This window comes from Pteropus medius, unplaced genomic scaffold (genome assembly GCF_902729225.1).
Source record: "Pteropus medius unplaced genomic scaffold, Ma_sr-lr_union100, whole genome shotgun sequence".
NCBI classification, from domain to species: domain Eukaryota; kingdom Metazoa; phylum Chordata; class Mammalia; order Chiroptera; family Pteropodidae; genus Pteropus; species Pteropus medius.
In genome coordinates, this window is record NW_024342473.1 from 1,473,394 (window position 1) to 1,497,733 (window position 24,340).

A 24,340-nucleotide genomic window follows, 5' to 3' on the forward strand; every position below is an offset into this window, starting at 1 on the left:
ATTGACAGAATTGCTAGGTCACTTGTAAGCAGCAGGATAACTCTCTTTAGCCATTTTTATTTTTGATTTATTTATTTATTTATTTACGCCTACAGCACCCAGTCTTCCTAGGTGGTCTCCCATCCAAGTACTAACCAGGCTCTCTTTAGCCTTTTTAAAAATGGTCAGAGAGGAGAACTAAAGCATGTAAACAATTGTGAAGAAAAAATGGCTTCCAGTGTGATATTCCTCCACTATTAAAGGGATCTTGAGAATGTGAGGGGGTAGTTCTCAGTTAAACCAGAAATTTTTTAAGTAAAGGTTAAATCATTGAACACTTGAGTTGAGCAGTTAGCTTCACTATGTTTTCATTCTTCCAATGGATTTTATCTGCTTAAGTCTTAGTTATCAAAAGGTTATAGCTGGGTTCAACTCCAGTTTGCACCATTTATTGTCAGTGTGACCTAGGGCAAATCAAACTTTGTAAGGTTCAGACTTTTCATCAGTAGAGCAGGTACAGTAAGTAGTAAGCACTTACTTCATGATGTTGCGGGGCAGAGCCTTTCTTATAATGGCCTCAGGTACTACATATATGCACAATTTATATGTGTTTACCTGCCAGTACTATTTCTATAGTTAGCAGAACAAGATCAGCCCTTGAGCTTTGAAAAGACACATGAACCACAAGAAAAGTCAAGAACTGTCACTCAAAGCACACATTAAATCTATGAAACTCTTGACCACAAGAAAAGTCCCATAGTAATATATATATATATGTAATGAGACTGCTCTTTAATAAACTGCCAAAGAGTTCGGAATGCATCTAAATCTCTAAGGTTCAAGTTTAGAAAGAGAATAACATTCTTTCTCAATGTGACCTTCCATGGCACAAAGCCACATGGGCCACATCTTGCCTCTAAGTCAGTTCTTAGACTTTGGGCACTTCGTTTAGATGCCCAGTCCTTCATTTGAACATAGCTGATATTTGTTCATTTTTTTACAACTTTAATTCTGGAGAATATTTTTATAAATAATCCTTCACCCTCCAAACCCCTCAAAAAGTGTATGTTAGCATAAGGTGCCATTATTCTAACACAATCAGCTTTTCAGGCTACATTTACATCTTAGGGTGACTCTTCATCACCAGGAAAGGAATTGTCCTCAACTGCTATCATTTCCTAGAGAGAAAGCTAATTCCAATAAAGCACAGAACTCAGCACAAACACCAAATAAGTACGAATACCCTTGGATACCTACTCTTTTTCCCAGCTAAAATTCAGCATTAGGTACTTACTTGCATCTACTCTAACCCAAACCACCGACTGTGAAGAGAAGACTTTCCCCTTCATATTTATTTTAGAAACAGACACCAGCCCCAGAGAAGTCAGCTGAGCTCACATGCCTCCAAACTCACAGCACCTGAACCAGTCAGCTCCCTGAGCTGTGTTCCTTGAGGCATGTGGAAAGAAAGCTGCTCAGCTTTAACCAGGACCCTGGAGATCTGAAAAGGCAGTTCTGAGCAGAGTTTTGTGGCCACAAGACTAAAGGCCTAGGAGCTCTGTATGTCATGCCCTTCCTGAGAAGCAAGAGCCTGAGTAAGACGCTGAACCCTCTGGATGGTCACGTTCTCAGTCAGCAAGTAGGTATCATATGCCAACTAATCTGCAGATGTGATTGTTAGAATTATAACCTAATGACCGCAGATTTGAGAATGCAAAGATGCTCCCTAGAAACTAATACTCTGAATAAGGAGTCCTATCCACACTGATGAGGGAGATGAGGGGTGATATAATTGGTGAGTGGGCTGTGTGATGAAAAACACTAACAGTACCTATCTAACTTTCAGGTATTCACAAATATATGAATTTGAATGAGAACACACACCATGATGCATAGGATTTAGACCAAATGTCAAGGAGTATATGTGAGCATGGCATTACTTATCAACTTAACCAGGTATTCATAAATCTTCTATGCTTCTGCTATGGAAAGCTATATTCAAACCAAAAGCTTTTTGTTTTGGAGGTTGCTATTTTGTTTTGGGTTTTATTGGCAGGGTACGTGTGTTTGTGTGTGTGTGTGTGTGTGTGTGTGCGCGCTTTCCCACATCCCCTATCAACACTGGTTTCTTGGCCACACCTTAAATGTCTAACATATTTACTCAGACGATTAACTGTGGACATTAGACTTGCTTAAGCAAGTCTTGTCCTGAGCGACAGATAAACTGGAGACCGAAGGAGGAGGGCATCCATGGTTCCTCATTAATCACCTGTGCATGCCACCCCATCTCCCCACCTTGCTGCAGACCATTAAAGCTAGGGTTACACCAGGGCTGGGCACCAAGCACCTCTTTCTTCAAGCACTCACAAAGGGGGATGCTCATATGGGAAGGTTAGTGGTTTTGGTAATTAGCTTCCGTGACAGGTTTCTTCAAGGAATGAAAGGTTTTAAAAGTTCTGAAGTATCTCTCAAAGTGTAATAGTGGGTACAAAATGATAGAACAAAATGTACTAAACATTTAGGTAATAAAAAATTCCTCTTCTGCTGAAATCACCGGAAGGGCTAGCTGGGGGAAATCAGAACCTGCTTAATTTGAAACTCCTTTTAAAAGAACACACAATCAACACTGTCTCCAGCCAAAGAAAAGGATACACTGTCCTGCGTTTTCACTCATTTTCACTGTTTTGAGACATAAAGAGAAAGAATGAGATAAATGCAGGTAAAATTTGTCACTAAAGCATCTGATAAGAGCCTTTAGAAGCTTTGCTAGTGTTCTTGGGTCATGGGTGCTACATACTTAAAATATGTAGAAAAAAAGTGCATAGTATGGTCTTTAATGGAAACAGAAATAAAAGAGTCTTTACACAGGTATTCTCAACTTGCATTCATGATAAATTATCCAGTAAATAGTTTATATCTTGATACTGTAGCCAGGTCACTCTCGACTTCATAATCCAGAAATTCTTTCCTTTCATAATCTGTTTCATTGTCCCTTCCCACCCTCCACTCCAAGCACACAAACCTAAACCCTAGGCCTTCCTTAGAGGAGGAAATACAAAAGCAAAGAGTAAACAACTTGCTACGATGCCACACCAGGTTACAGGTAACTAACTGATCTTCCCTCTGCTCAGCATAAAGTAGGGATTAAGCAACCGGCAAATATTTGCATGGTCTCCAGAGCAGTAAGATTCATCCATTTGCTCACAAAAGTACACAACTGCAGCTGAGAGAATAAATCAATTCAATTCCACAAACATCTATCAAGCTCCAGTATGATTGCAGAGTCTTTGGGGGAGAAAAATCATGCACCTGGCTACTGGAGCTGATTTTTTAAGAAGTCTAGAAATATGCTATTCCCTCTCCTCTCCTACCAAAAACAAATCACGAGAAAAGAAGCAACCAACTCCCTAAATGATCAGCACAGCAGCACTTCACATTGTAAAACGTAACTAGCCCAAGGCATTCCAGTTCCTTTTTGTAGATAGAAAAGAATTCCCTTCTTATCTTTCTGAGAAAATAACAATTGTGTTGTTGTATTAAAAAATACAGTTTCTCCACTTACTAGGAAATCAGCGATTAATTACCTAGCCATCGATCACCCTTCAGTAATTGGGATATAAAGATAAGAACCACATATTGAAACAAGTTAAGGCATCACTGCTTTATATTATAAATACAGACTTAAAATGAATTCTGAACATTCACTCAAGGACAGGGCAAAACCAATCTCTGCCAAACATTTCAGGAGATTCCTGCACCATCTCCCCCCACTCCCACCCGCCATACCTCCAAATTACCTTCTGAGTAGAGCTGAAAGAATTTAGGCTACTTGACCATGAGTCAGGTTCTATCATCTAGAGACCTCAGAAAGTCATTTACAAACTCTGAGACCTCAAGTTCTTCATCTTTAAAGCAAAGATAATCATACCTCTTCTATTTAATTTGTGGGGTTCTTATGAAGGTCAAATAAATAATAAATATGAAGGTTTTATTAAAATTGTTATAACCATCAATATTGATGTTTAACTGCACAGTCCTGAAGACATGGTAGAAGACCTAAGAAAACCCATCTCTGTTCCCAAAACAGTGCAGCAGGGTCTTTATAAATTCAAATGAGCTGCGGCCCCTGGTGTTTCGCCATAGGGATAGTTTTAGAATCATGTCCAAGAAACGAGTTTTACAAAGAAGGGAAAACATTTTTCCTTATCTTACATTTTGTTATATTGGATGTTATGTTTTTATTTAACTTATCAGTATTTAGTTGCTGTTGGCTATTAAATATTACATTTAGTGTCAGTCTCCTTGATTAATATGCTTACACAGTTTAGATTAAGCAAAAATGACACATATTTCACTGAGCCAGGGTATTCCAAACTCAGCGAAACATAGGAGTGGTGTCCTCTTTTATTTTTAAGATGATATTTCTAACTATTTACTCTGTATTGGTACTAAAGAAACAGCAAGATAATGTTCCCGGCCGCGAGGAGCTCAGAGTTTAGAGTGGAAACAGCCAGACAGAACATTTCGAAACACTGAGGCCAGTAGGACGAGAAGAGTTCAGGCTAGGAGAAGTGAGGCTATTGCCTGAGCCAAGTAAGTGCTAAGGATCTAGAGCAGCCAGCACGAACAAACAGAAATCGTGTGCTGTATGCACTAATGCTGAGCAATGTGATGCACTGAAGCACAAGGTGAGTGGGCCAACGACATGGCTGGAGGAGAAGGCAGAGGTCATGCCATGAGGAACCTGGGACTGGGGGACGTCGAACCGAAGTATGGAGATGCTCTGAAGATCTGTGCAGGGAGGGGAGTGTCAGGGGAGTGGGACACTGGCGCAGGGAAGGCTGCACGACGGAGACCCCCAGCTACCTTCCCTCTAGAACATCCTGCTGTTATATGAAATATTGGTGCTTCCTATGGTGAAAAAAAACAGTTAAAGGCAAAGGAGAATCTCATTTATAAAACTGCAATAAAAATAACCACCATCCAGAACATTTTAAAAGAGAAACCATTAACAACACTCAGTTAGGACTCATGAAAAATGCTTACACATTTTTTATTGACTCTGTCTCTACTTCTACCTCTACCTGAGAAGGACTGTTTTACTTAGATATAAACAGGGCAGAAAAATCAAGGGCTTCAGCAGGTTTCAGCTTCTGAGTACAAGATGCAGCCCTGCTGGGTAGTCAGTCACCTGCAGGATAAAGCAGGCTGTCAGTGGGTCAGATTGAGGAATGACAGCACATGGACAGACAGATATGCAGGACCATTCCAGACTAGTTGGAGAGCCAGTGTTGTAAGAAACTACCCAGAAAGCCATAACCTCTATAGTTAAGCTTACTGGGAATATTTTTTAAAAGAAGTATCAAGATATAAGGGCCTAGGGGGAGGAGGGGAAATGGAGAATGCAGAGTTATCATTTAATGGGTACAGAGTTTCAGTTTCAGAAGATGAAAAAGTTCTGGAGATGGCTGATGGTGATGGTTGCACAACAATGTGCATGAACTTAATGCCTCTGAACAGTATTTTATGTCATGTATCTTTTACCACAGTTAGAGAGAAGGAGGAGTGCTAAAAAGTGGTAAGATTTCTAGTAAATTAAGCTATGAGCCTCATACGGCTTCCTGGATGTGATGCACAGACCAAAACTAAGTTTCTCAAAAAATACCTTAGAAAAAAGCACCAATTGGAATAAGCTAGTGGCCTGCCAAAGACTGTATGTCCCAACAGGCTATATTATATAATTATGGGCATATTTTCTATAACAATAGGGCACCTTCCCTTTAAATGAGACTGAGCTCGTCACATAATTTAGTTCATAACTCTTCTCTGCAGTCTAGAAAGATGACAGTGTTATTATTATCATTATTATTATGGTAGCTATTTTGTATTTATTAAGAGTTCTCAGGGAGCCAGCTGCCATCCTTTTCTTCCTTTGTTGTAGATGGAAGTAAAACAGACACAGAAGTTCTGTGTATTGCCTTGGAAAGTAAGCGAGAGGACCAGGATCAGAGGCAGTGCCCAAGGCCATAGCACTTAGCAGAAGAGGCTGTACTCAGCCCTATTTAGAGACCATGGCAATGCTTTGTGCCCCATTCTAGACCATCACCACCAAGCAAGGCTCCTACTTAATACAGAGTACATATTTCCTTGTCAAACAGCAGATATTTATTTTTGTAAATACAAGATATCCAAGTGGATTTAATAAAATTGCATTTAAGGTTAAACCATAGAGATAAGAAACTCAATCTCAGGGCCCCAATTAATTGGTTATTCTTTTTAGAGTCTCAGATATTTCATTTTACAGGATACAAATAACTCCCCAAATAATGAAAATTTCATAGTAACTATTGATTATTTAACTACTTGAGACTGCCTTAGAATCACCAAGTCATTACAGGTGTTATGAGATCTAAGAACTCTAAGTCACCCGGGTGGCGTACATCAAGTTATTTAGAAGTTCACTGATATGAGGTAAAATGAAAAGTATTTTGAACTAAAGCAATGAAACACTTCAAATGAAAGGTGGGTACACACATGTCAAGCTGATAATAGTTGCTTATTAAAAAGGCCGAATATGAATAAATAAATAAACATGGTAGATGAAAACCCAGGATAGCGATAAGAGTGGTACAGGCTCCTCCCCAGAGGCAAAGACACCAGAAAGAGCCTTTAAACCACTTCAGAGGCAATATCTTAGCCCACTGGCTCTCAATTCTGGCAGTACACTAGAAGCATCTGGGAAGTTCTGGGAACAACTTTACCCAGCCCTAAACCGGACCAACTAAAACCATATCTCTATAGAAAGGCCCAGATAGCTACAGTTTTTCAAAGATATCCACATGATTTTTATAATAAAACAGAGGTATGAGAAACATCAGTAGCAACAAGAAGCCCCACACAGTCCCTGGGGCAAGTTTTGGTGACAACTCTAGAGATCCTGCCACTCAGCAGAGGAAGTGCCCCTCCATATGGCACATGGCACACCAGAGTTTACGAAGGTCTTTTCTTGGGGCTCACATGACAACCATCTAATTCATTACACCCAACAGATCGTGGTATGACGTGGCTCGGTCTCAGGCCAAATGAGGTGCAAACAATACGGAGATCTATGGGGATGAAAAGCTTATCAAGCCTACACATTTTAAGGGTAAATGATCTCCTACCTATTGAGGAGCAGGAACTGCAATTAAAGTACACTCTGAGACTAAATATTAATAACTAAATAATCCTAAAGTCTTAGTGATAGTCAAATGAAACTACGACTAAGAACAATGATTTGCATAAGCTATATCATCTCAGATGTTTTGTAAATGTCCATTTGATGTTAAAAAATCAAAGTTTCTACATTCCTTAAAAAATGGTGCTTGGGTATCTTGGCAGTTACAAAAACTTTTTCTTAATGGAAAGAAACCAACTAGTACCCTTGACCATATCATTAATTTATTTTAATAGATAAAATGTGTTACCACAAACAGTACAAAAATCTTTTAAAAGGCAATCAGCATGTAAGACTTGGTCCAAGAGCCTGCTCTGTAAGTTAACAGGAAAGACAGCCCTGTGGCCATGTTTTACATCTTCTTATCCAAAGAGAAAGGATGATATGGAGACTACAGAAACAGGGTGATAGGCACTCAGCTATGGGACAGGGACATAAAACATCTGGATTTTCTGTGTTCTATGGAATAGTCCCAAGAGGCATTAACAGGGGTTACTTAGGTAGGAAGAAGAAAGAGTTTCCACAGTTAAATAGAGAAAATACTGGATAAACAAAGTCATACAAATGCTAACGTTCATGAGAAAAGGATGGTTAGTAGTGCTACGAAATATCTATGGGCACTTAACTCTTTTTTTCACAGAGCTGATCTTGGGGTTCCACTGAACACACTTTGAGAAAGGTGACTAACCCACTAAGAAATGTCAATGAGGCAAAGGTCAGGCAAAGGCAAGGCCAGAGACACCTCCACTCAATCCAATGACCCTTGTTTGCCTGAAGATAGAAAGACAGGAAACAGAAGGGAGGTAAGAATAAGTCTGTAGTTGGAATCAGGCAACCTATAGGGGAACCTCATTTACTGGGTAACACACAGCATAATGATCATAAAAATGAAGAAGCAAAAGAGCAGCAAAGAAATAAACTTCCCTATGCCCTGGTACACAGGACTCTGCCACCTAACTTATAATAAATGACAACAGCAATAATCAAACCTTAGTGTACAGAGCAGTTTAAATTTAACAAAATATTTTCATACTCTAATTTATTTAACTTCACTATAGCCTGATGAGGTGTATCAGAAAAAGGTATTTTTATTATCATTTCACAGATGAGAAAAACTGGAGCTCTAAGAGATCACAATACAGCAAGCTGAAAGCTATGCCTGCTTGAGATAGAAAACCATAAAGACAAGTCAATTCTTAAGTGAGGTCCTAGCACACACTCCTTACAAATCTCAGAATAAAGTCTATTTAGATTTTGTACTACCTTAAAAGGAAATACTGTTGATTTTCTTCCCAAATTTTAAAATATATAATTATTTAAAAGTCACTCTCACCCGCAATAAAGTTCCAGAGTGCTAGACCAATTCTTATTTCATCTAATATTCTATCTTCTCTTTACAAATTATTATTTAGTGTTTTTTTAAAAAACACTAAAGACCAACTATAATAGCTAAACGGCAATTATATCATCAAATGCCACATAAGAAGTATCGAGTTTTGGATTTAACATAAATAATGCAATTCTGAGCTTACATTAATACCAAGAATTCAAAGGTAGACTGTGAGGCACAAAGGCAAGTGTATTTCTGACTTCAACTTCTTTGAATGCTTCTTTTAGGTCATATAATCTTCTACAAAAATAAGACCATGAAAAGAACTGGTAAGCAGGCTTCTATTGGCACATGTGTTTGGGAAGAAGAAAAGATTGCTGAGAGCTTACTACATGTCAGACACCGGGCTATAGGCTTCTATATACACTATGCTTTAGATTTCATAACCCAGCACTGCACTATTACTAACAGATGAAGAAGCCCAGACAGACTCAGAGAAATTTGGCTATCTTCACACAACTAGAACAATGCAGAATCCACCTCAGTCCTGCTCCAGAGTCTTTTTTATCACACTCACTTTCCACTTATGAATATGTTAAATTACACTCCAAGAGGGGCAAATGACAAAGCTTGCCAACCCCCCCTCCCACAGTCTATTCAGGTCCCCACCCAGCCTGGGGAGTGTTAATTGCTCCATATTCTATACTCCCATTGCCTCTGTCTGTACCTCAATTTTTGGAGTTTTGCTATTTTGTCTAATCCTTAGAGAAGAGGTTCTCAACTAGCGACAATTGGCAATACCTGGGGACACTTTTGATTGTCACAACTTTGAGGTGTCATTGGCATAGGTAGAGGTCAGGGATGTTGCTGAACATCCTACAATGCACAGGAGGGCCCCCATAACAAAGAGCTATCTGACCCAAAATATCAAGAGTGCTAAGGCTGAGAAACCCTGCCTTAGAATGACAATGTAGCTTAATAAATGTGCTTTAGTTTCTTCCCCTATTAACTCACAAAGAATATTAGATAATCTGATTGCATACATCTGTGGAGTAGGAACGGTCTCAGTTGTCTGCCTTCTTCCCACACGAAGCACAGGGCTTTTTATATTGGCACTAAACAAATGTGAAATAATGTATTCTTTATATTGGAAATTCTTGATTAAAAAAACAAATGTAACTATTATCCAAGACATACAACATTCTCCCATACTCCTTACCAAACAAAAAGTGAATAGACTAATTCATGACTTATTAAAATAGACTATGAAAAGCTACATTGCATCCTGGGTATGTCATAGAATCACCTCCATATCACAACTATTGATAAGCTTACTATTAAAATGCTTTGTCTTACTTTAACAGAAGGTTAATTAAGAGATCACAATATACAGATTTGAGGAAATCTCATACAAAATGTTCAGATTCTTCTCTCTCTACCAAGTCAGTTTTGACTCTATCGATTCTCAAGTCTTGAGTGGAATTATTCAGGAACAACCTTAAACTGTGATCACTGGCATGTCAGATAAATACACCAAAAGTCAAATCTCTAATTGAGTGTGTCAAAACTGATTGGCATCATATCTCAGGTCAAGATCTTTATGTTTTTCACTTTTCTCAGTTTACATCAATTGGAATCAGCATGGAGATCCTAAAGTAAATGATTACAAAAAGCATTAAAATCAGCATTCATTCAAGTGGCCCTACCACAGGGTAATCTACAATCATTTTTGCTATTTCTGAAGGAGTGGCCCCAGGGCCCTGAACATCAGAATGAACGCATACATTTATTAAAAGTTCAGATTCCTGGACCCCACTCCAGTCCGACTAAATCAAAATTTCTGAGGTTTGGCCTGGAAATCTACATTTTAAATAATTTCCCAAATATTTGTTTTGCATTCTCAAGTTTGAGAACCTCTGCCAGGAGACTGAACCCTGGAAAATGATTTGCCTCATTTTGTAAATTTCTAGCATGGATCTTGCTTTTACAGACTATCAACAATTCATTTAACATAAAATTTATATCCACTTTCCACCATTTTAAGAGTTTTGCTATTCTGTCTTATTTTAAAAAAATGGTATTTCACTGAATCTTTTATACAAATATACAATTCTGAAGTAAGCAGACTAATATTTTATGGGAAATGCTGAAAAAACTAGGACTAAATATAAAAAGAAAAACAGGACTGAATTCTGGGCCCCACAATGGTCAACATGTACTATGTACCAGACGGGGGATACAGTGATGGCTAGACAAAGTCCCTACCCTCATTTTCCCTTTATTTATGCACTTAAGTAATTTATATATGTACATAAACAAAGAAGTACGAAGTTTCAGAGAGTGGCAATGCCATGAAGATAATGAAACAGGTTGCATGATAGAGAAAGACTGTGGGGGAGGGGGAACAGGAGGTGGCTGGCTATATTGGATAGAGGATGAAAAGTCGTTTTCTTGAGGAGGTAACATTTAAACTGAAACCTGGAGAAGTAGCCAGTCAGGTGAGGGTTGTGTGGAAAGTATTTTAGGCAGAGGGAACTGTAACTATAAAGACCCTAAGGTGAGAACAAGGTTGTCAAGAAATTATTATAAGAATTAAATCAGAAATCAGATAATATATAAAAGGTTTTATGAAATAGAGAACTATGTAAAAGTATAAAGTATTATTTTTAGTAATATATTAGAATAGTTTCAGGACAGAAGACAGGACAATGAAGGGCCCCAGGTCTATGCCACATGAAGAATTAATTAAACAACTGAGGCTATATTGCCTGAAGAGCAGGAGATATAAATATGTGTTTGGGGGAAGGAGGGAGAAGTTTTCTTCAAATAACTGAAGGACTATGTTCTTATGGAAGAATATTTATTTTTAAATAGCTCTGGGAGTGTGGTCAACATTTTAGGAAAGCAGAATCTTGGCTCGATATGATAATGAACATTCAAAGAAAGCTGCAGGAAAATGGACCGACTGAGAGGTAACGAATTCCACGTGACCGAAGGTGACTTTACTTCGTTCTTCACAACCTTAAGGAAGTCTCAAGAGAAACCTGAGCAATAGTGAAGAATCCACCATAGTCCCAATTCACATTGTCACCATGGAATAAAATATGTCTCTATCTCTATAATAACCGATATATGTTTCAAAAGGACAATTAAGAAACAAGATAGACTAACATTCATTTCTGAAGTGTGTGGCTACAATTTAGTGGTGTTTTAGCAGTAAACACTGAACAATTGTTTTGACTCATTAAAATAATTACTCTATTTTAACAAAAACATGTCTGGATTCCATTAGGTCCCAATAGGCGGCATGCCAATAAACAGCCAACACCTTTAGCAAACAGGTATGTGGCCTTTTGTTGGTTTGTTTTTCAGTGAGAGCCATGGGCCCAGGAAGATGATTTCTTCATTAAAAGTCCTGACAGAGAATCATTACTCTTTCTTATTCGTTGATTCTGTCCAGTTAATCAAGTAAAAAACAGATACTGAATTGCCACAGATCACCTAGGACCAAAATGCTACAGATAAGCAAATCTAGCCTTCCAAGGACAAACAGATCAAGCTAGACTTAGGAGTTTAAACTAGAAGCAATTTTGAAAAGCTAAACACAACTATAAAGGTTATTAATCTTTAAATAAGATATTTCTATTTCCACATCCAGATATATGTGGCTTATATGCAGATATACCTCAGGAAATAGTCTTTTAATATCTACATATACTTTTTATTGTTTTATGTTTCTTAAAAACTACTTGTAAATAAAATTATATTATGACTCCCTTAGGATGGCTTATAAAAAGAAACATAACAAATCTTCCCATAAAATAAAGGCTATGTCCATATAATTGTTCATAAAATTACACTTCTTTTTTGTGAAATCCAGGAACACCAAAAGCTAATTTACAAAGCAAGTATTTATCATAGAATTTTTTTTTTATATAAGAATCTTTTCCTAGGGCTATAAAATTGCTATTTATGCCTATAGTATTTTTAGAAATACACCTATTCCATAAAAGTTAAATATAATCCACAATGTGAACAATCACTTTCTAAGTTATTTCTCTTTAGATTCACATGTATTTGAGTTCAGATTCTGCTATTTTATTAAACTAATCCTTCGGAACTCAGGGTAACAGCAGGGCTGGATTAGTTGCTCAGGAAACCCAGGTGTCTCTGTTCATGAGTGTGTGTCACCTAATATCATCTGGGTTTCCTAGAAACTGAACACTTACATGCTCAGGTTGTTTTAACTCTTTAGATAAATCATTATAAGTCTCCAAAGCATTTCTAACTACATTATCACTAGACTAATGCACAGAAAAGCTGTGATGCCATAAACCGATACCTAGAGCTGGTGAAAGAAACCAAGTCTTGTTCCAAAGTACAGTGCATTCACCATGACCATGCTCTGCAATCTCCTTTCAGCTTTCATAGTGCCAAAGTTCTGTATCAACCACTAAGAGAATGGGGCCCTTTAGAATAACAATGTTAATAATGTAGTTGGTGAATACCTCTCCTCTCTAAAATATCTGACCTCGTGCATTTGTTTCCTTTTTTTTATCAAGTACAAGATATTAGGGATCACTGTGGATTTTTCTAAACCTTCCCATCTTTAACTGAATCTCTTCGTTATCTTCTCTTGCAAGAGTATACAGTCCACTTCTCAGAGGACAAAGCTGTGAATTGTTCTCTAAATGTATATTCTATAGCTGGTAAGCATAGTAAGAAGGGATGACTCTAAGAAATGGCACCATAAAACCAACAGCATGCTACAGAGTTGTTCCCCCATATTGACAACAAATCGGAAGTAATTTTCTACCTAAATCAGAGCTTAACTCATTAGCTCAAGTTAATTCACAAGTTCAATCCAATTTCTCAAAATGCAATAATACAATTCCAACCTCATTATCTTTATTGAAAGTATTTAAAAGCATTTGCTGAGACACATTTCTTTCTTGTGTCAGACAGGATCAACGTCAAGTGAACATCCTGAGTAGACTATATTCTGTTTAATTGCAGGGGTTGACGTTTTAAGAAATAATCATTTCTTGCAAGGGAGAAATTTTCTCCTGGAGTGAACACCACAAGGTACCTCCGGTAAATAAAGGTTTAAATATGTATCTGTTTACAACAATTGTGCTTTAAAAACCAGATTCGCAACCATATGATACATGCATACGTACACATACACGCACACACACACACACACACACATATGCATATATATGTATACGTGTGTGTATATACTTCTGACATTCTGTAGAATTGGCAATATTACAATCTGGTGATTTCTTCAATAATTTTAATAAACTAAGAGAGTTTAGGGCTCAGAGAAGGAATTTAAAAATAGAACAAGAGTGATGATTCGTAATGGAAATGCCATCCCATATCACTACCACTCAGGAAAATGATGGATATTTCCCTAGAAATAATCATGAGGAAACAGTCGGTTTGTTTGGAAGGCATTTACTTCAATAGCTCATTCACTAAACCCCCTGAGTTTTAGTCCCAAAACAGTTCATTTCCATTTCCTTTTGATAATCAGAAAGGGAATCAACCCACATTTTCAAACGACTATTTTTCAGATCATTTACTAGGGGAAAATATCTTTTAAAAGCATTTCTGGGTAAATTTGTAACCAAAAAAATAGTAAAAGGGCAAGAAGGACTTCTTATTCCTCAGCTCAACCTCAACCTGAGTTTAACTTTTAATTATTTCCTATCTTGTAAAACTCATTGCTGCCATTAGGCCTTTGCTTTGTGAAGTAGCCAGCACTAAACTCATTTAACTCATGCCCTAGGCCAATAACAAATCTACCTTTCTAGCTGCGATACTTTAATAGCTTAAATTTCTAAAGTAAATGTTATCTTTCCTCCTTTGAAAACAGTTTCTGGCAATGATTAAAGTTAAGGAAAAACTTCAAATATGCAGAATTCATTTGTCAGACATAAACACTGTAATACATAATGAAGGGAAATGCCCAAATCTCAGAATCCAGTTTAGGCGATGGGACTACAGATATATTTTAAAAGACAGAGTAGCCAATTAACAAGTATATTATTTCGTTTTAAATCTATTATGAGGCATATATGAGTAAGAATAGACAGCGCTACAATTCAGCATTCGTGAACCAAAACCACACATAAGCCATGTTCAAAGTCAATTGAACTTACCTTATAAACTTGTCCATATGTTCCATTTCCAACAAGTTCCACCAATTCAAAGATCCCTGCAGGGTCCTGAAAGAAAATAAACAAACAATAAAAATTCAAAGCAATATTCCAAGCATTGTCTTAATCAAAAGCAACACTTATTTAAAACATGCAAATAAATAACAAGTTTAGCTTTGGGGGGCTCTTGTGTGTTAATATTAAATATTATTAAAATTTAATTCAGCTGTAGCTATGAAACTAGTCATAATCCATTTTGTCTCTATTTTACTTTTCTATGAGAAGTGTTTAAATCAGAGAAGTGTTTAAAGGAGACATGACTTCCATTGAAACAGTAAAAAAGGATTAACACATTTCTCACTGTCAAATGGAAAAACATTTGTAGATACGAACATCAGGATAAAATGAAAGACCCATCACCCTAAAGGGGTTCTAATTTTTGAGATCTTTCTTTTTGAAATTTCTGAGCTGCACATTGTGTTGAACACTGGCAGTTAAGAAAGGGGTGCTCCCGCATTGTGGGGCTATCTTACCAGATAGTCACCATGGAATCAACACAACTGCCTCTCTTATAACGTTTTTCTTAGAATTCATCTCTGCTCTCTACAATGCTGCTTCTGCAAAATGGATTTTTGCAAATGGCCTCCAGTTCCTGCAGTATCTAAAGAGTACCTGCAGGAGTTAGAGTGCACTAAATTAGGGAATTATCCAAGTTCTTACCGCCAAGCAGGTGTCTCCTAAACCTCAGTCAGCTGTGTTAGAGTGCTCAGCAAATGTCCAACAATTGCTGCTATTATTACTGAATTACTATCCCAAAAAGTTGAAAGAAAAATCAAAGGCTGTAAAATTCAACTCGGAGGCAGAAATTGACGTTGACCTCTACTGACTCCTAACTGGAGAGAAATTGTTTCTTTAAAGGCCTAAAATCAAGAATCGCAAACTGAAATGCCCACAGAGGCGAGGTGAGTAAGGTAAAAGTAAAGTGGGGTAGCTTGGGCCTGTGCTAAACTGAAGAAGTCATGTCTCCTTTGGGTGGGGCAGGGGTGCAGGATTTTACTGAGCTGGAACCAATTGTACTGTCAACCTATGAACACAATATTGCCAGATTCGAATATTTTTTCCAAGAAAAACTGAACATTTTTTTTAATGTGAGAGCCTCTAATTTTTAAATGTTAGGCACTAATTCAGTTAAAAAAAAAACAAAAAAAAAAAACTCTGAAGGACAAATAAAGAAGACTGCTATCTCCAGCCTAAAAGCATTTTACTATTTCTCTTCAACACTTTTATGAGCGTGCTGCCATATTTATTACAGTGGCTGAGAGGCAGGTGGGGGAAAGTCTGAGCTCTGGCTTCAGACAAACCCGGGCTGAACACTAGCTTTGTGATTGACTGGCTGTGTGATTCTAGGACACCCTGAGAGAGCAACTTAGTCTCTGAGGTGATAAAACGGGATGACATCCACCTAGCAGACCTCTGGTGAAGAATAAGTGAAGATCCAGCGCCATGCTCGCACATAGACAGCAACCACACGCTGTGCACAGCAATCAATTAATATCCGATAGTACTTTTTAAGCTGAGGAATTCCACGCCACAAGTAGCATAGAAAGGGAGAAGAGCTGCCTCGGCGCTGCTATTTATGGAGAAAGAGATACATGAGTTTGATGTGACGAATTAGAGTTTTTTTAAGTTACAGTACTAAATCAGGCCCAAGAAAAGCCCTTTGCTATGTGCCTTCAAAGATTCCACACAGAAAACAAATAAAAAAACAAAGCAAAATCAGAAAAGCAGCAATTAAAGCACTTAGTTTCTGAGAAAGACTGGAAGTTGCATTATATCTATTATTATAAAGCCAGAAAGGCCAGAAACCATACTCCAGACTCATGTCTCAACAGATCTAACAGTCCAGAAGTTCCAGCCACACCCGACCTGGTCAGGGAGATGTGGACACCGTTCCAGATGGAACCATGAGACAGGAGAACACAGTAAGGTCCTCCAGCTCTGTCGACTGAGACCCTATCATCTCTAAAAGAGACGATCAAGGCCACCTGGGAGGCCTCAGGATAGAAAAGAAAAATTGTGTTTGTTCAACTACTAGGCCATTAGAGCAGCAGGTTTTATTAAAAACAAATTAGAAAGAAATAAGGAAAGGAGGGGAAAAAAGCCCACAAATGGTGGCAGCTGCTGTTTGTTTCTAAGCTATGCTTCCCAGTAGTTTGTTTGCTCAGTGCTGTTTCTGCAACAAATTTCAAGAGAGGCTCTACATTTGCTTGAAATATTTCAATTGTGTTTTCAACATTAATTTTTCTTGAGTAAAAAAAAAAAAAAAAAATGAACCAAGAAGAGGAGATGCAGAACGGTGAATATTAGCTGCCGTAAGGAGCCTGGGGAGTGTTGGATGAGTTGAAGGGGAGGGAAGAACAGAAACAGAGTGCAGAACAGGGACCAGTTTCTACACCCAGGGGTTACCCCACCTCATGGACTCCTCCTCAGGGCTGGGGTTTAATTGGTAGGTCTCAGGAGGAGCTGAGCAGCTGAGTTCTAGGCTCTTTCCTCTCTTTGAATAGCCCATGAAGGTGCATATGGCCCAGCCAGTTGAAGCCAAGGAGGCTCAATGCCAAGACTTCAGTTCCAGCTACTGGGAGAGAGGCTCTTTCCACCAGACACATCCAAGGGGCTCAGAAGCGAAGGTCACAGGGACTACAGACTTTGGTTGGTGACCTCTCTCAGGTAACCAACCAAACTGAAAATAATCATTGACTTAAGTTGGTTACTCAGGAGATAGACTGAAAATCACTGAGATTTACATGGAGGGAGTTTATTCTGCTGTGTGCAGTGGGGGAGTAAAGGAAGAAGTACTAGACTGAGCAGATGGAAGACGTCAGCTGTGATGCACAGGAGCTTTGAATCTGAGATGGCTTCAAAATTATCCTACCTTGAGGCATAGAGGCCTTTGTACCCCAGCTCCACTGAGTAGTCATTGTATGCAGGCTGTCCCCTGTCCCTGTCCCAAAGGTTATGATCTTGGGTGAAGCGACATTCCTTCAGCTGAGGTCAGCTCCCAAGTGAGAACCATCACAAGTTGCCTAAACTCCCATCAGGTGGACAATAGTGCCTTAGCAATGCAGAGGGGATTGACACATTCCAGCATCTAGTACAAGCATCATGGCTAGAAATGAGTACCAGTTTGTAACTGGAAAAGAGTCTATAAGCTTCTACCTTATACAGTATCCTGACAGTAATAAGGCAAAATGGCATGATTAGAGTCATATTACTTGTAAAAAGGGGGCTCTCTGAAAACATAGAAAGTAGAAGGCAGATGTATTGTTTAGGGGCACTTGAATTTAGCACTGACCCTAATCCACCCCTCTCCTCCACCCCTAACCCAAGTACCTGAAGAGCTGGGTATTTGTGGATATTCCCTCGTATAAATGTATATAATTGTAAGTTATGTTCTTCTGGAATAGGAATATAGCTTAAATAAGGTAAGCATTCAGTTGTTTTCTCCACTCTTACGAGACTCCAACATGCAGTTGATCCTTGAACAACAGGTTTGAACTGTACAGGTCCAACTTATATGCAAATTTTTTCAATAAATACTGTAAACGTATTTTCACTTCCTTATGATTTTCTTAATAACATTTTCTTTGCTCTAGCTTACATTAGTGTAGGAATACAGTATGTAATACCTGTAACATACAAAACGTGTGTTAATCAACTGTTTCTGTTACGAGTAAGGCTACTAATAGTTAAATTTGGGGGGAGTCAAAAGTTGTACACAGATATTTAACTGCATGGAGATCGGTACTCCTAACACTCTCCCGTTGTTCAAGACTCAAATGTAATTTCTCCCAAGGATCCCCAATTACCTCAATCTCTAATCTCTAGGGATCTCTTCTCAGTTCTGTCCTTTTCCGGCACTTATACTGCTGAGTACCACCACCCATGTTGAAAAGATTTGTCCCGCATCACACCACTCAGTCTCTCACAGAGATCCTGTTTCTTTCTTCCGACCATATCTCAAAGGTAGGTTGACCCCAAAATTCTATTCTCACGTTGTTCACTAAGTGCTAATGATTTTATCTCCAAATGTCTACCAGATCCAACTACCTACTCCACTCTGTTCACGCAACAGGCCTCACCATCTCTTGCTATGACTATTTATTTGCAGTCGATTCTTTTTCTCCTTTCAATTATCTTCACAGTGATCTTTCTAAAATAGACATCTCTAAACACAACACACCATGCTTTAAAATTCTACACGATGTGGCTCGAATTGAAAGTCAAGGTCCCATTGAATAAGGTTGATGTCCCACTCCCGATGCTCCACAACATGTAGAGAAAGTCACAAAAAATGCGAACAGAATGTTAAGCCAAAAGTCTAGCAAACTATGTCATCTTTTTCAATCTAGACATGCCATCCCAGCCACTGTCCCCTTCATCCCCCTTATCCTGCTCCCAACTGCACAAAACTCACATACAAAGCCTCTATGGTATTCGCAGCTCTAGAGAAAGTTTATAAAGCCCATTGCTTTAAGCCGTGCCTCGGGTCCATTGAGAAAGCAGGCTGTCAGGATGTGGCCATGTGCAATGCAACAAGAGGAAGATACGGTACCTAATGATTATGTTACAAAGACAGGAAAGCTAAGAGACAAGAATCAGTTTAATTCTCTCTCTCCTGTTTGCTTAGCTGCTCGCTAAGCCAGGATGGGCAGCATGAAAGAAGGTTACATACACCAAGGAGAAAAGAGCAAATCATTGACATTTACCAAAGTCAGGAATCTCTGTTGGCTACACATGCCTTTATTCAGATCTTAACCTTTGCTGGGAGGCTGAGAAAAAAAATTAATTTTAAGATAGAGTAGTTTATATTATTTCATAATGAAATATAACTACTACATATCAAAAGGCAAGCTGTTCCATGAAAGAAAAGTAACTTTTCAGTAGGTACTGATATAGGCAAATTTGGTTAGTCATCATAATAAAAATCACAGTAATAGCTAACATTTCACGAGAATTTATAGGCCAGGCACTAGTCTAAGCATTTTCCATGAATAGACCATTTAATTTTCACAACTCTATCAAGTGGATGCTACTGTTGTCTGTTTTACAGATGAGTAAACTGAGGCACAGAGAGATTAAGCACTTGGTCCAGGTCACACCACGATGAATGGCTGAGCCAGAATGGGTACTGGTCACACTCCAAACCCTAAGCTCTCAACCACTCACCATTCCATCAGCTTCATGGAACCAGAATTCTCAGCCCTTGACCTAGTACCTGCTAGCTCTCCAGCCTTAGTCAATTTCCTAACAGCTCCGAGTCTCAGTTTCTTCATCTTTAAAATGGGGATACTATTGCTCCCTCAGAGGGTTACTGTGGGGACTGTGAAAGTGTCTCAACTAGCTCAGGGCCTGATACATAATAGAACTTTAAAAAATATTAACCTCCTTCCTTTTCTTTTTTCCTCTTTGAAAAAGAGCTCATTTAATACACGAAGAACATGCCATAGAAAAATTCAGCCTGCATTTCATATATTTTCAACTAAGAAAGCCAGTAAAAGAAAACCTATTGTTATTTAACCAATATCATCACACGCTTAGCAGGGTGTGGTATTTATGATATTTGTGAAAAAACAAATGTCTCTTTAGAAATTCGTGAGACTATTGGGAAGACACATCAACTTTTGGGGGCTTCTGGAATGTTGCAATAAATTCTCTCTTCTATCAGCTGAAATTCAGGAATTCAGACGAAAGTGGCGGGCACAAGCCCAACTTTGCAGCAGGGTGGAGAGATTTAAGATCTAAAAGTTAATAGTCATAGTCACTGAGTTACACTCTAATTCTTCCAGGTCCCTTGAATAATACTGGATTTATCATAACACCAAATAACATCTCTAGACTAAATCCCAAAGACTGAAAAGACAAATCTAAATATATAACTAGGATGACTACTCCTTAGCATCATAAAAGATGATATATATTTTTCCCCAAACCCACCGCCTTACTCTGAAAATGAAATTAAGAAGGGGATTGGAAGGAATCATGAACAATGGCTTTAAACAGACTCTAGATAGTCCTCCCAAACTCCTCTTAAAGACATAGCCATTCTGTGACAGATCTTTCATTTGATTTCACCAGTCCTTTGGTAGGGTGAAACAGACCCCAGCAGAATATGGATTCCTGATCCGAATCCCAGAAAGACTGCCTACCCCCAGATTCCCTCTGACATCTGCCACACAACCGTGCTTACTCTAACGTACGGGCCTTAAAAAGACCAAAATGTTATTTCTCTTAGAACCATATTTAGCAGCTGCTTTGTTCAGTTTCAGCCTAGCTGACAAGTATTATGCTTACAAAAGCAAAATAGAACAAAGAAAACAAGAACAGGAGAACACTCCACATTTATCTTGAGCCTTCAGGCTTTTCAACACCATCATTCTTCCGACGTAAGTACAGCGCTAGGAAGCACTGTGCTGACATGACACTCCCCCCGCCCACCCCCATTCTAGGCCACGCTGCACTCACAAAGTCCCTTAAAGCTCATTTTTTGTTCACCTTCCCTTCTTCTAATGTAGTGGGGACCTGAGTAGCCAAAGGTCCCGCCTTCCACAATGGGGTTTGTTCAGTCCCAGAGCACCACCCACATTCTCCCACCCTACTGTCTGAGGTAGAAGCAGGGGGTCACTGGCCCCTGCCTCCTTGTGCTTCCAGCCTAATAAACAAAATAGATATGACCAAATAACTACACATACACAAGTCAATAAATTACAATGGCGAGCAACATGCAGGAAAAGCATGAAGTGCTCCAAGTGTATATACCTGCAACATCTAGAACATAGCCCAGATTCATCTCCATTCACATAATGCCCAAGCCATGCAACTCAAGTAGGAGAGATAATTCAAGTAAATTATATATATAAGATAATTATATATATAAGATGAAACACTGATTGCTAAATTTTCTCACTTGATCATCTGTATCGAACAAATTAAACTATGTAGAATTGTCAGAGGACTGGCACAGAGTTAGAGTTCAGGTCTGGACTCTATTCCTTGCTAGTGCTATTTGACTTCTCATGTTTTCCAATCTGTAAAGTGGTATAATCCCGCTTGGCCTGCCTTCTTTGCAAGGCTGCATCCCGCATGTGAAAGTGCTGGGCAGCTTCCATGCTCCACATGCCCAGCATCATCCTTTGGGAAGGGTGGTCCTGTGTGCAGGAGGACTCCAGGATGCCATCTGCTCCCACGCAGCTCTACCTACCTGGCGAGATGGTATTGGTGTCCTTTTACCATTGCTAGCTCCTGGCAAGGTCAGAACATGGTCCCAGACAAACCTCAGGGAACATCTTCCTCGATGCTTGTAGCTTCTTCTAGCCCTCGGGTCAGGAAGACCAAGAGGGCTCTCAGATTTCTATCCAAAGCTATAGTTCCTTTCTTTTTCCTACATCGCCATCAGCTAGGATGAATACTGATTAAAGTTAACCAATTAATTGACAGTATACCCAGTAAAGATCACAGACTCTATAGTCAAAAAGCCTGATTCTGATCCCAGCTTCACCATTTACTACTAGCTGTGTGACCTTGACTATATTATTTAATTGTTCCATGCCTCAGTTTCCTCGACTGTAAAATAGTGATAACAGTACTACCTACTTTGTGGATTTTTTGACAAAATAATTAATGTATATAAAAGATTTAAAGCAATGTCTGGCATATTATAAGTGCTTAAAAGTGTCTGTTAATAATCCTTTATCCTAGAATGCACACTCCAAGAAGAAATGACTTCTATTGGTTTTGTTCACTGTAGCATCCCTAGTACTTAGATCAGTGACTAGGACATTACGGACACCCAAATATTTTCCGGATGAATCAAGTCTCCATATCACTAGTCCGACCAGTGACAACAACAATGCAGTAAGATCTCTAAAATGTGGAGGAGAGATTTCTGAGGTTGTATTAATAAAATCCCTCTCCCCATTTTACAAAAGAGCAAAGCAAAGCCCAGGCAGGTGTTATATACTCAAAAAAATCACGTTTTTCCAACAGGAGTGTTTAGGAAACTTGTTCAAGGTCTCACCTAGTTAGTGGCGAAACCCTAAGTCCTTTAACTTCTAATATGTTTCCTCTGTTCAATAAAATCCTTTAATAAACCACAGGAATCACTTGCTATCTTTCAAATGGTGGGTCTGGAAGGAAAGGGAGCAGGGGCAGCTGGGAGGGTGGAAAGAAAAGGTAAGCACTTGTACTCAGTCCTAAATGTCAGACATTCTGGGTAAGAAGTGAATGTAACTCATGCCCAGAACTGATGTAAAAAGATTTATCACACATCTCCAATTTAATGTTATTGAGACAGTTGATTTAATAGGTCATATGTACATATCTGTATAGAAGATAAATGGAATCTTTCAAAATATACTTTTTCTCAGTTCACAGACTTTACATATTCCTACTCACATTTATTTTGGCTCCAAATTATTTCCTTACAGGAGAAAACAAAGAATTAGACATAAATTGCCTATTGTTCACTGGCTTACATAGGGCATATATAATTAGGAACATGAAATTAAAAGAATAACCCAAGAAGGACGTATAACATTAACTTGAATATTTTTTTCCGATTTTGGTATACAGATAACCTCAATCCTTTGTCAACTGTTGGGATTCATGGGCCAGCCTTTCTCGTGCTTCCTGATCTGGAGTTCCCGAGCCATGCCCACAACCTGCCTGTGCATATGTGGACGCACAAAGCCCACTGCTCTGTTCGGAGACTATTTTACAACAGATGGAGAAAGGCCCACTAACTCCATAAAGCAGAATGAGAAAATTCCCCAAGATACTAGGACACAAGGCAGATTTGGGACAAGGATAGGAATCTCCACCTTCCAGAACTTTCCTCAACTCTCCCACAGTCTGTGCAAGCTCAGACATGGCAAGTTGCTTTAAGAGTCAACATGTACATAAAGGCCCACCACCTTGGTCCCTTCGCTCCCATCATTAGCTTGTCACAGAGATTATACAGCTGTTTGGAGAAATGTATCATAGAGTTTATGGAGATTTGCAAACACAGGATATCTCTAGACCTGTCAGGACAGACATGCTAACTTTCCAGTATTTCCAGCAACACGAGGTCGAAATGATGGGAATCAGACCAGCAAAGATTTTGGCATTTTGCCTTTTCAAAGATGCTTAGAAAAAGAAAAAAAGACAGCAATTGCAGCAGATGGACTTTAAAGACAATAACTGATTACCTAAATAATTAAATAAGAAAGATTAGGAAACCATCCAAGGTTCTATTTTAGAAAGAGAAGCCTTAACCCTTCCCCCAAAGAAACTCATTTACTACCTGCTTACAACAGACCAACAGCACTTTACATGTGCTTGAAAGCATTTTAACATTTCTCTTCACACCTATAAGAAAACATGCAGTTGACGACAGGCCCTCTCTATGGGGTCAGGAGGTTAATGTTGGCTGGTTGAACTTCCAGTGCCAAAACACACATTCTCTCCACTGTCTCCAACCTGCACCATCTGAAGGCATCCCTGGAAACCATGGAAACCATTATAAAGCTGGCCAGTGACACAGGAATTCTGGGAACCCTTTCTTATAAGGGGGGGGGGGGTAAATAAAAAATTAAAAATGGATTTTTTTTT

The 24,340-nt window shown here is 38.8% G+C and overlaps 1 protein-coding gene across 3 annotated transcripts in view; it reads right to left on the bottom strand.

Moving 5' to 3' along the window:
• TNIK (TRAF2 and NCK interacting kinase) overlaps positions 1 to 24,340 on the bottom strand; it is a 348,429-nt gene that overhangs the window by 257,831 nt on the left and 66,258 nt on the right. For all 3 annotated transcript variants that reach the window (XM_039865032.1, XM_039865029.1, XM_039865028.1), the window contains exon 2: positions 14,696 to 14,761. In XM_039865032.1, coding sequence (XP_039720966.1) covers positions 14,696 to 14,761 — 66 coding nt within the window. The remainder of the gene's footprint in view (positions 1 to 14,695; positions 14,762 to 24,340) is intronic.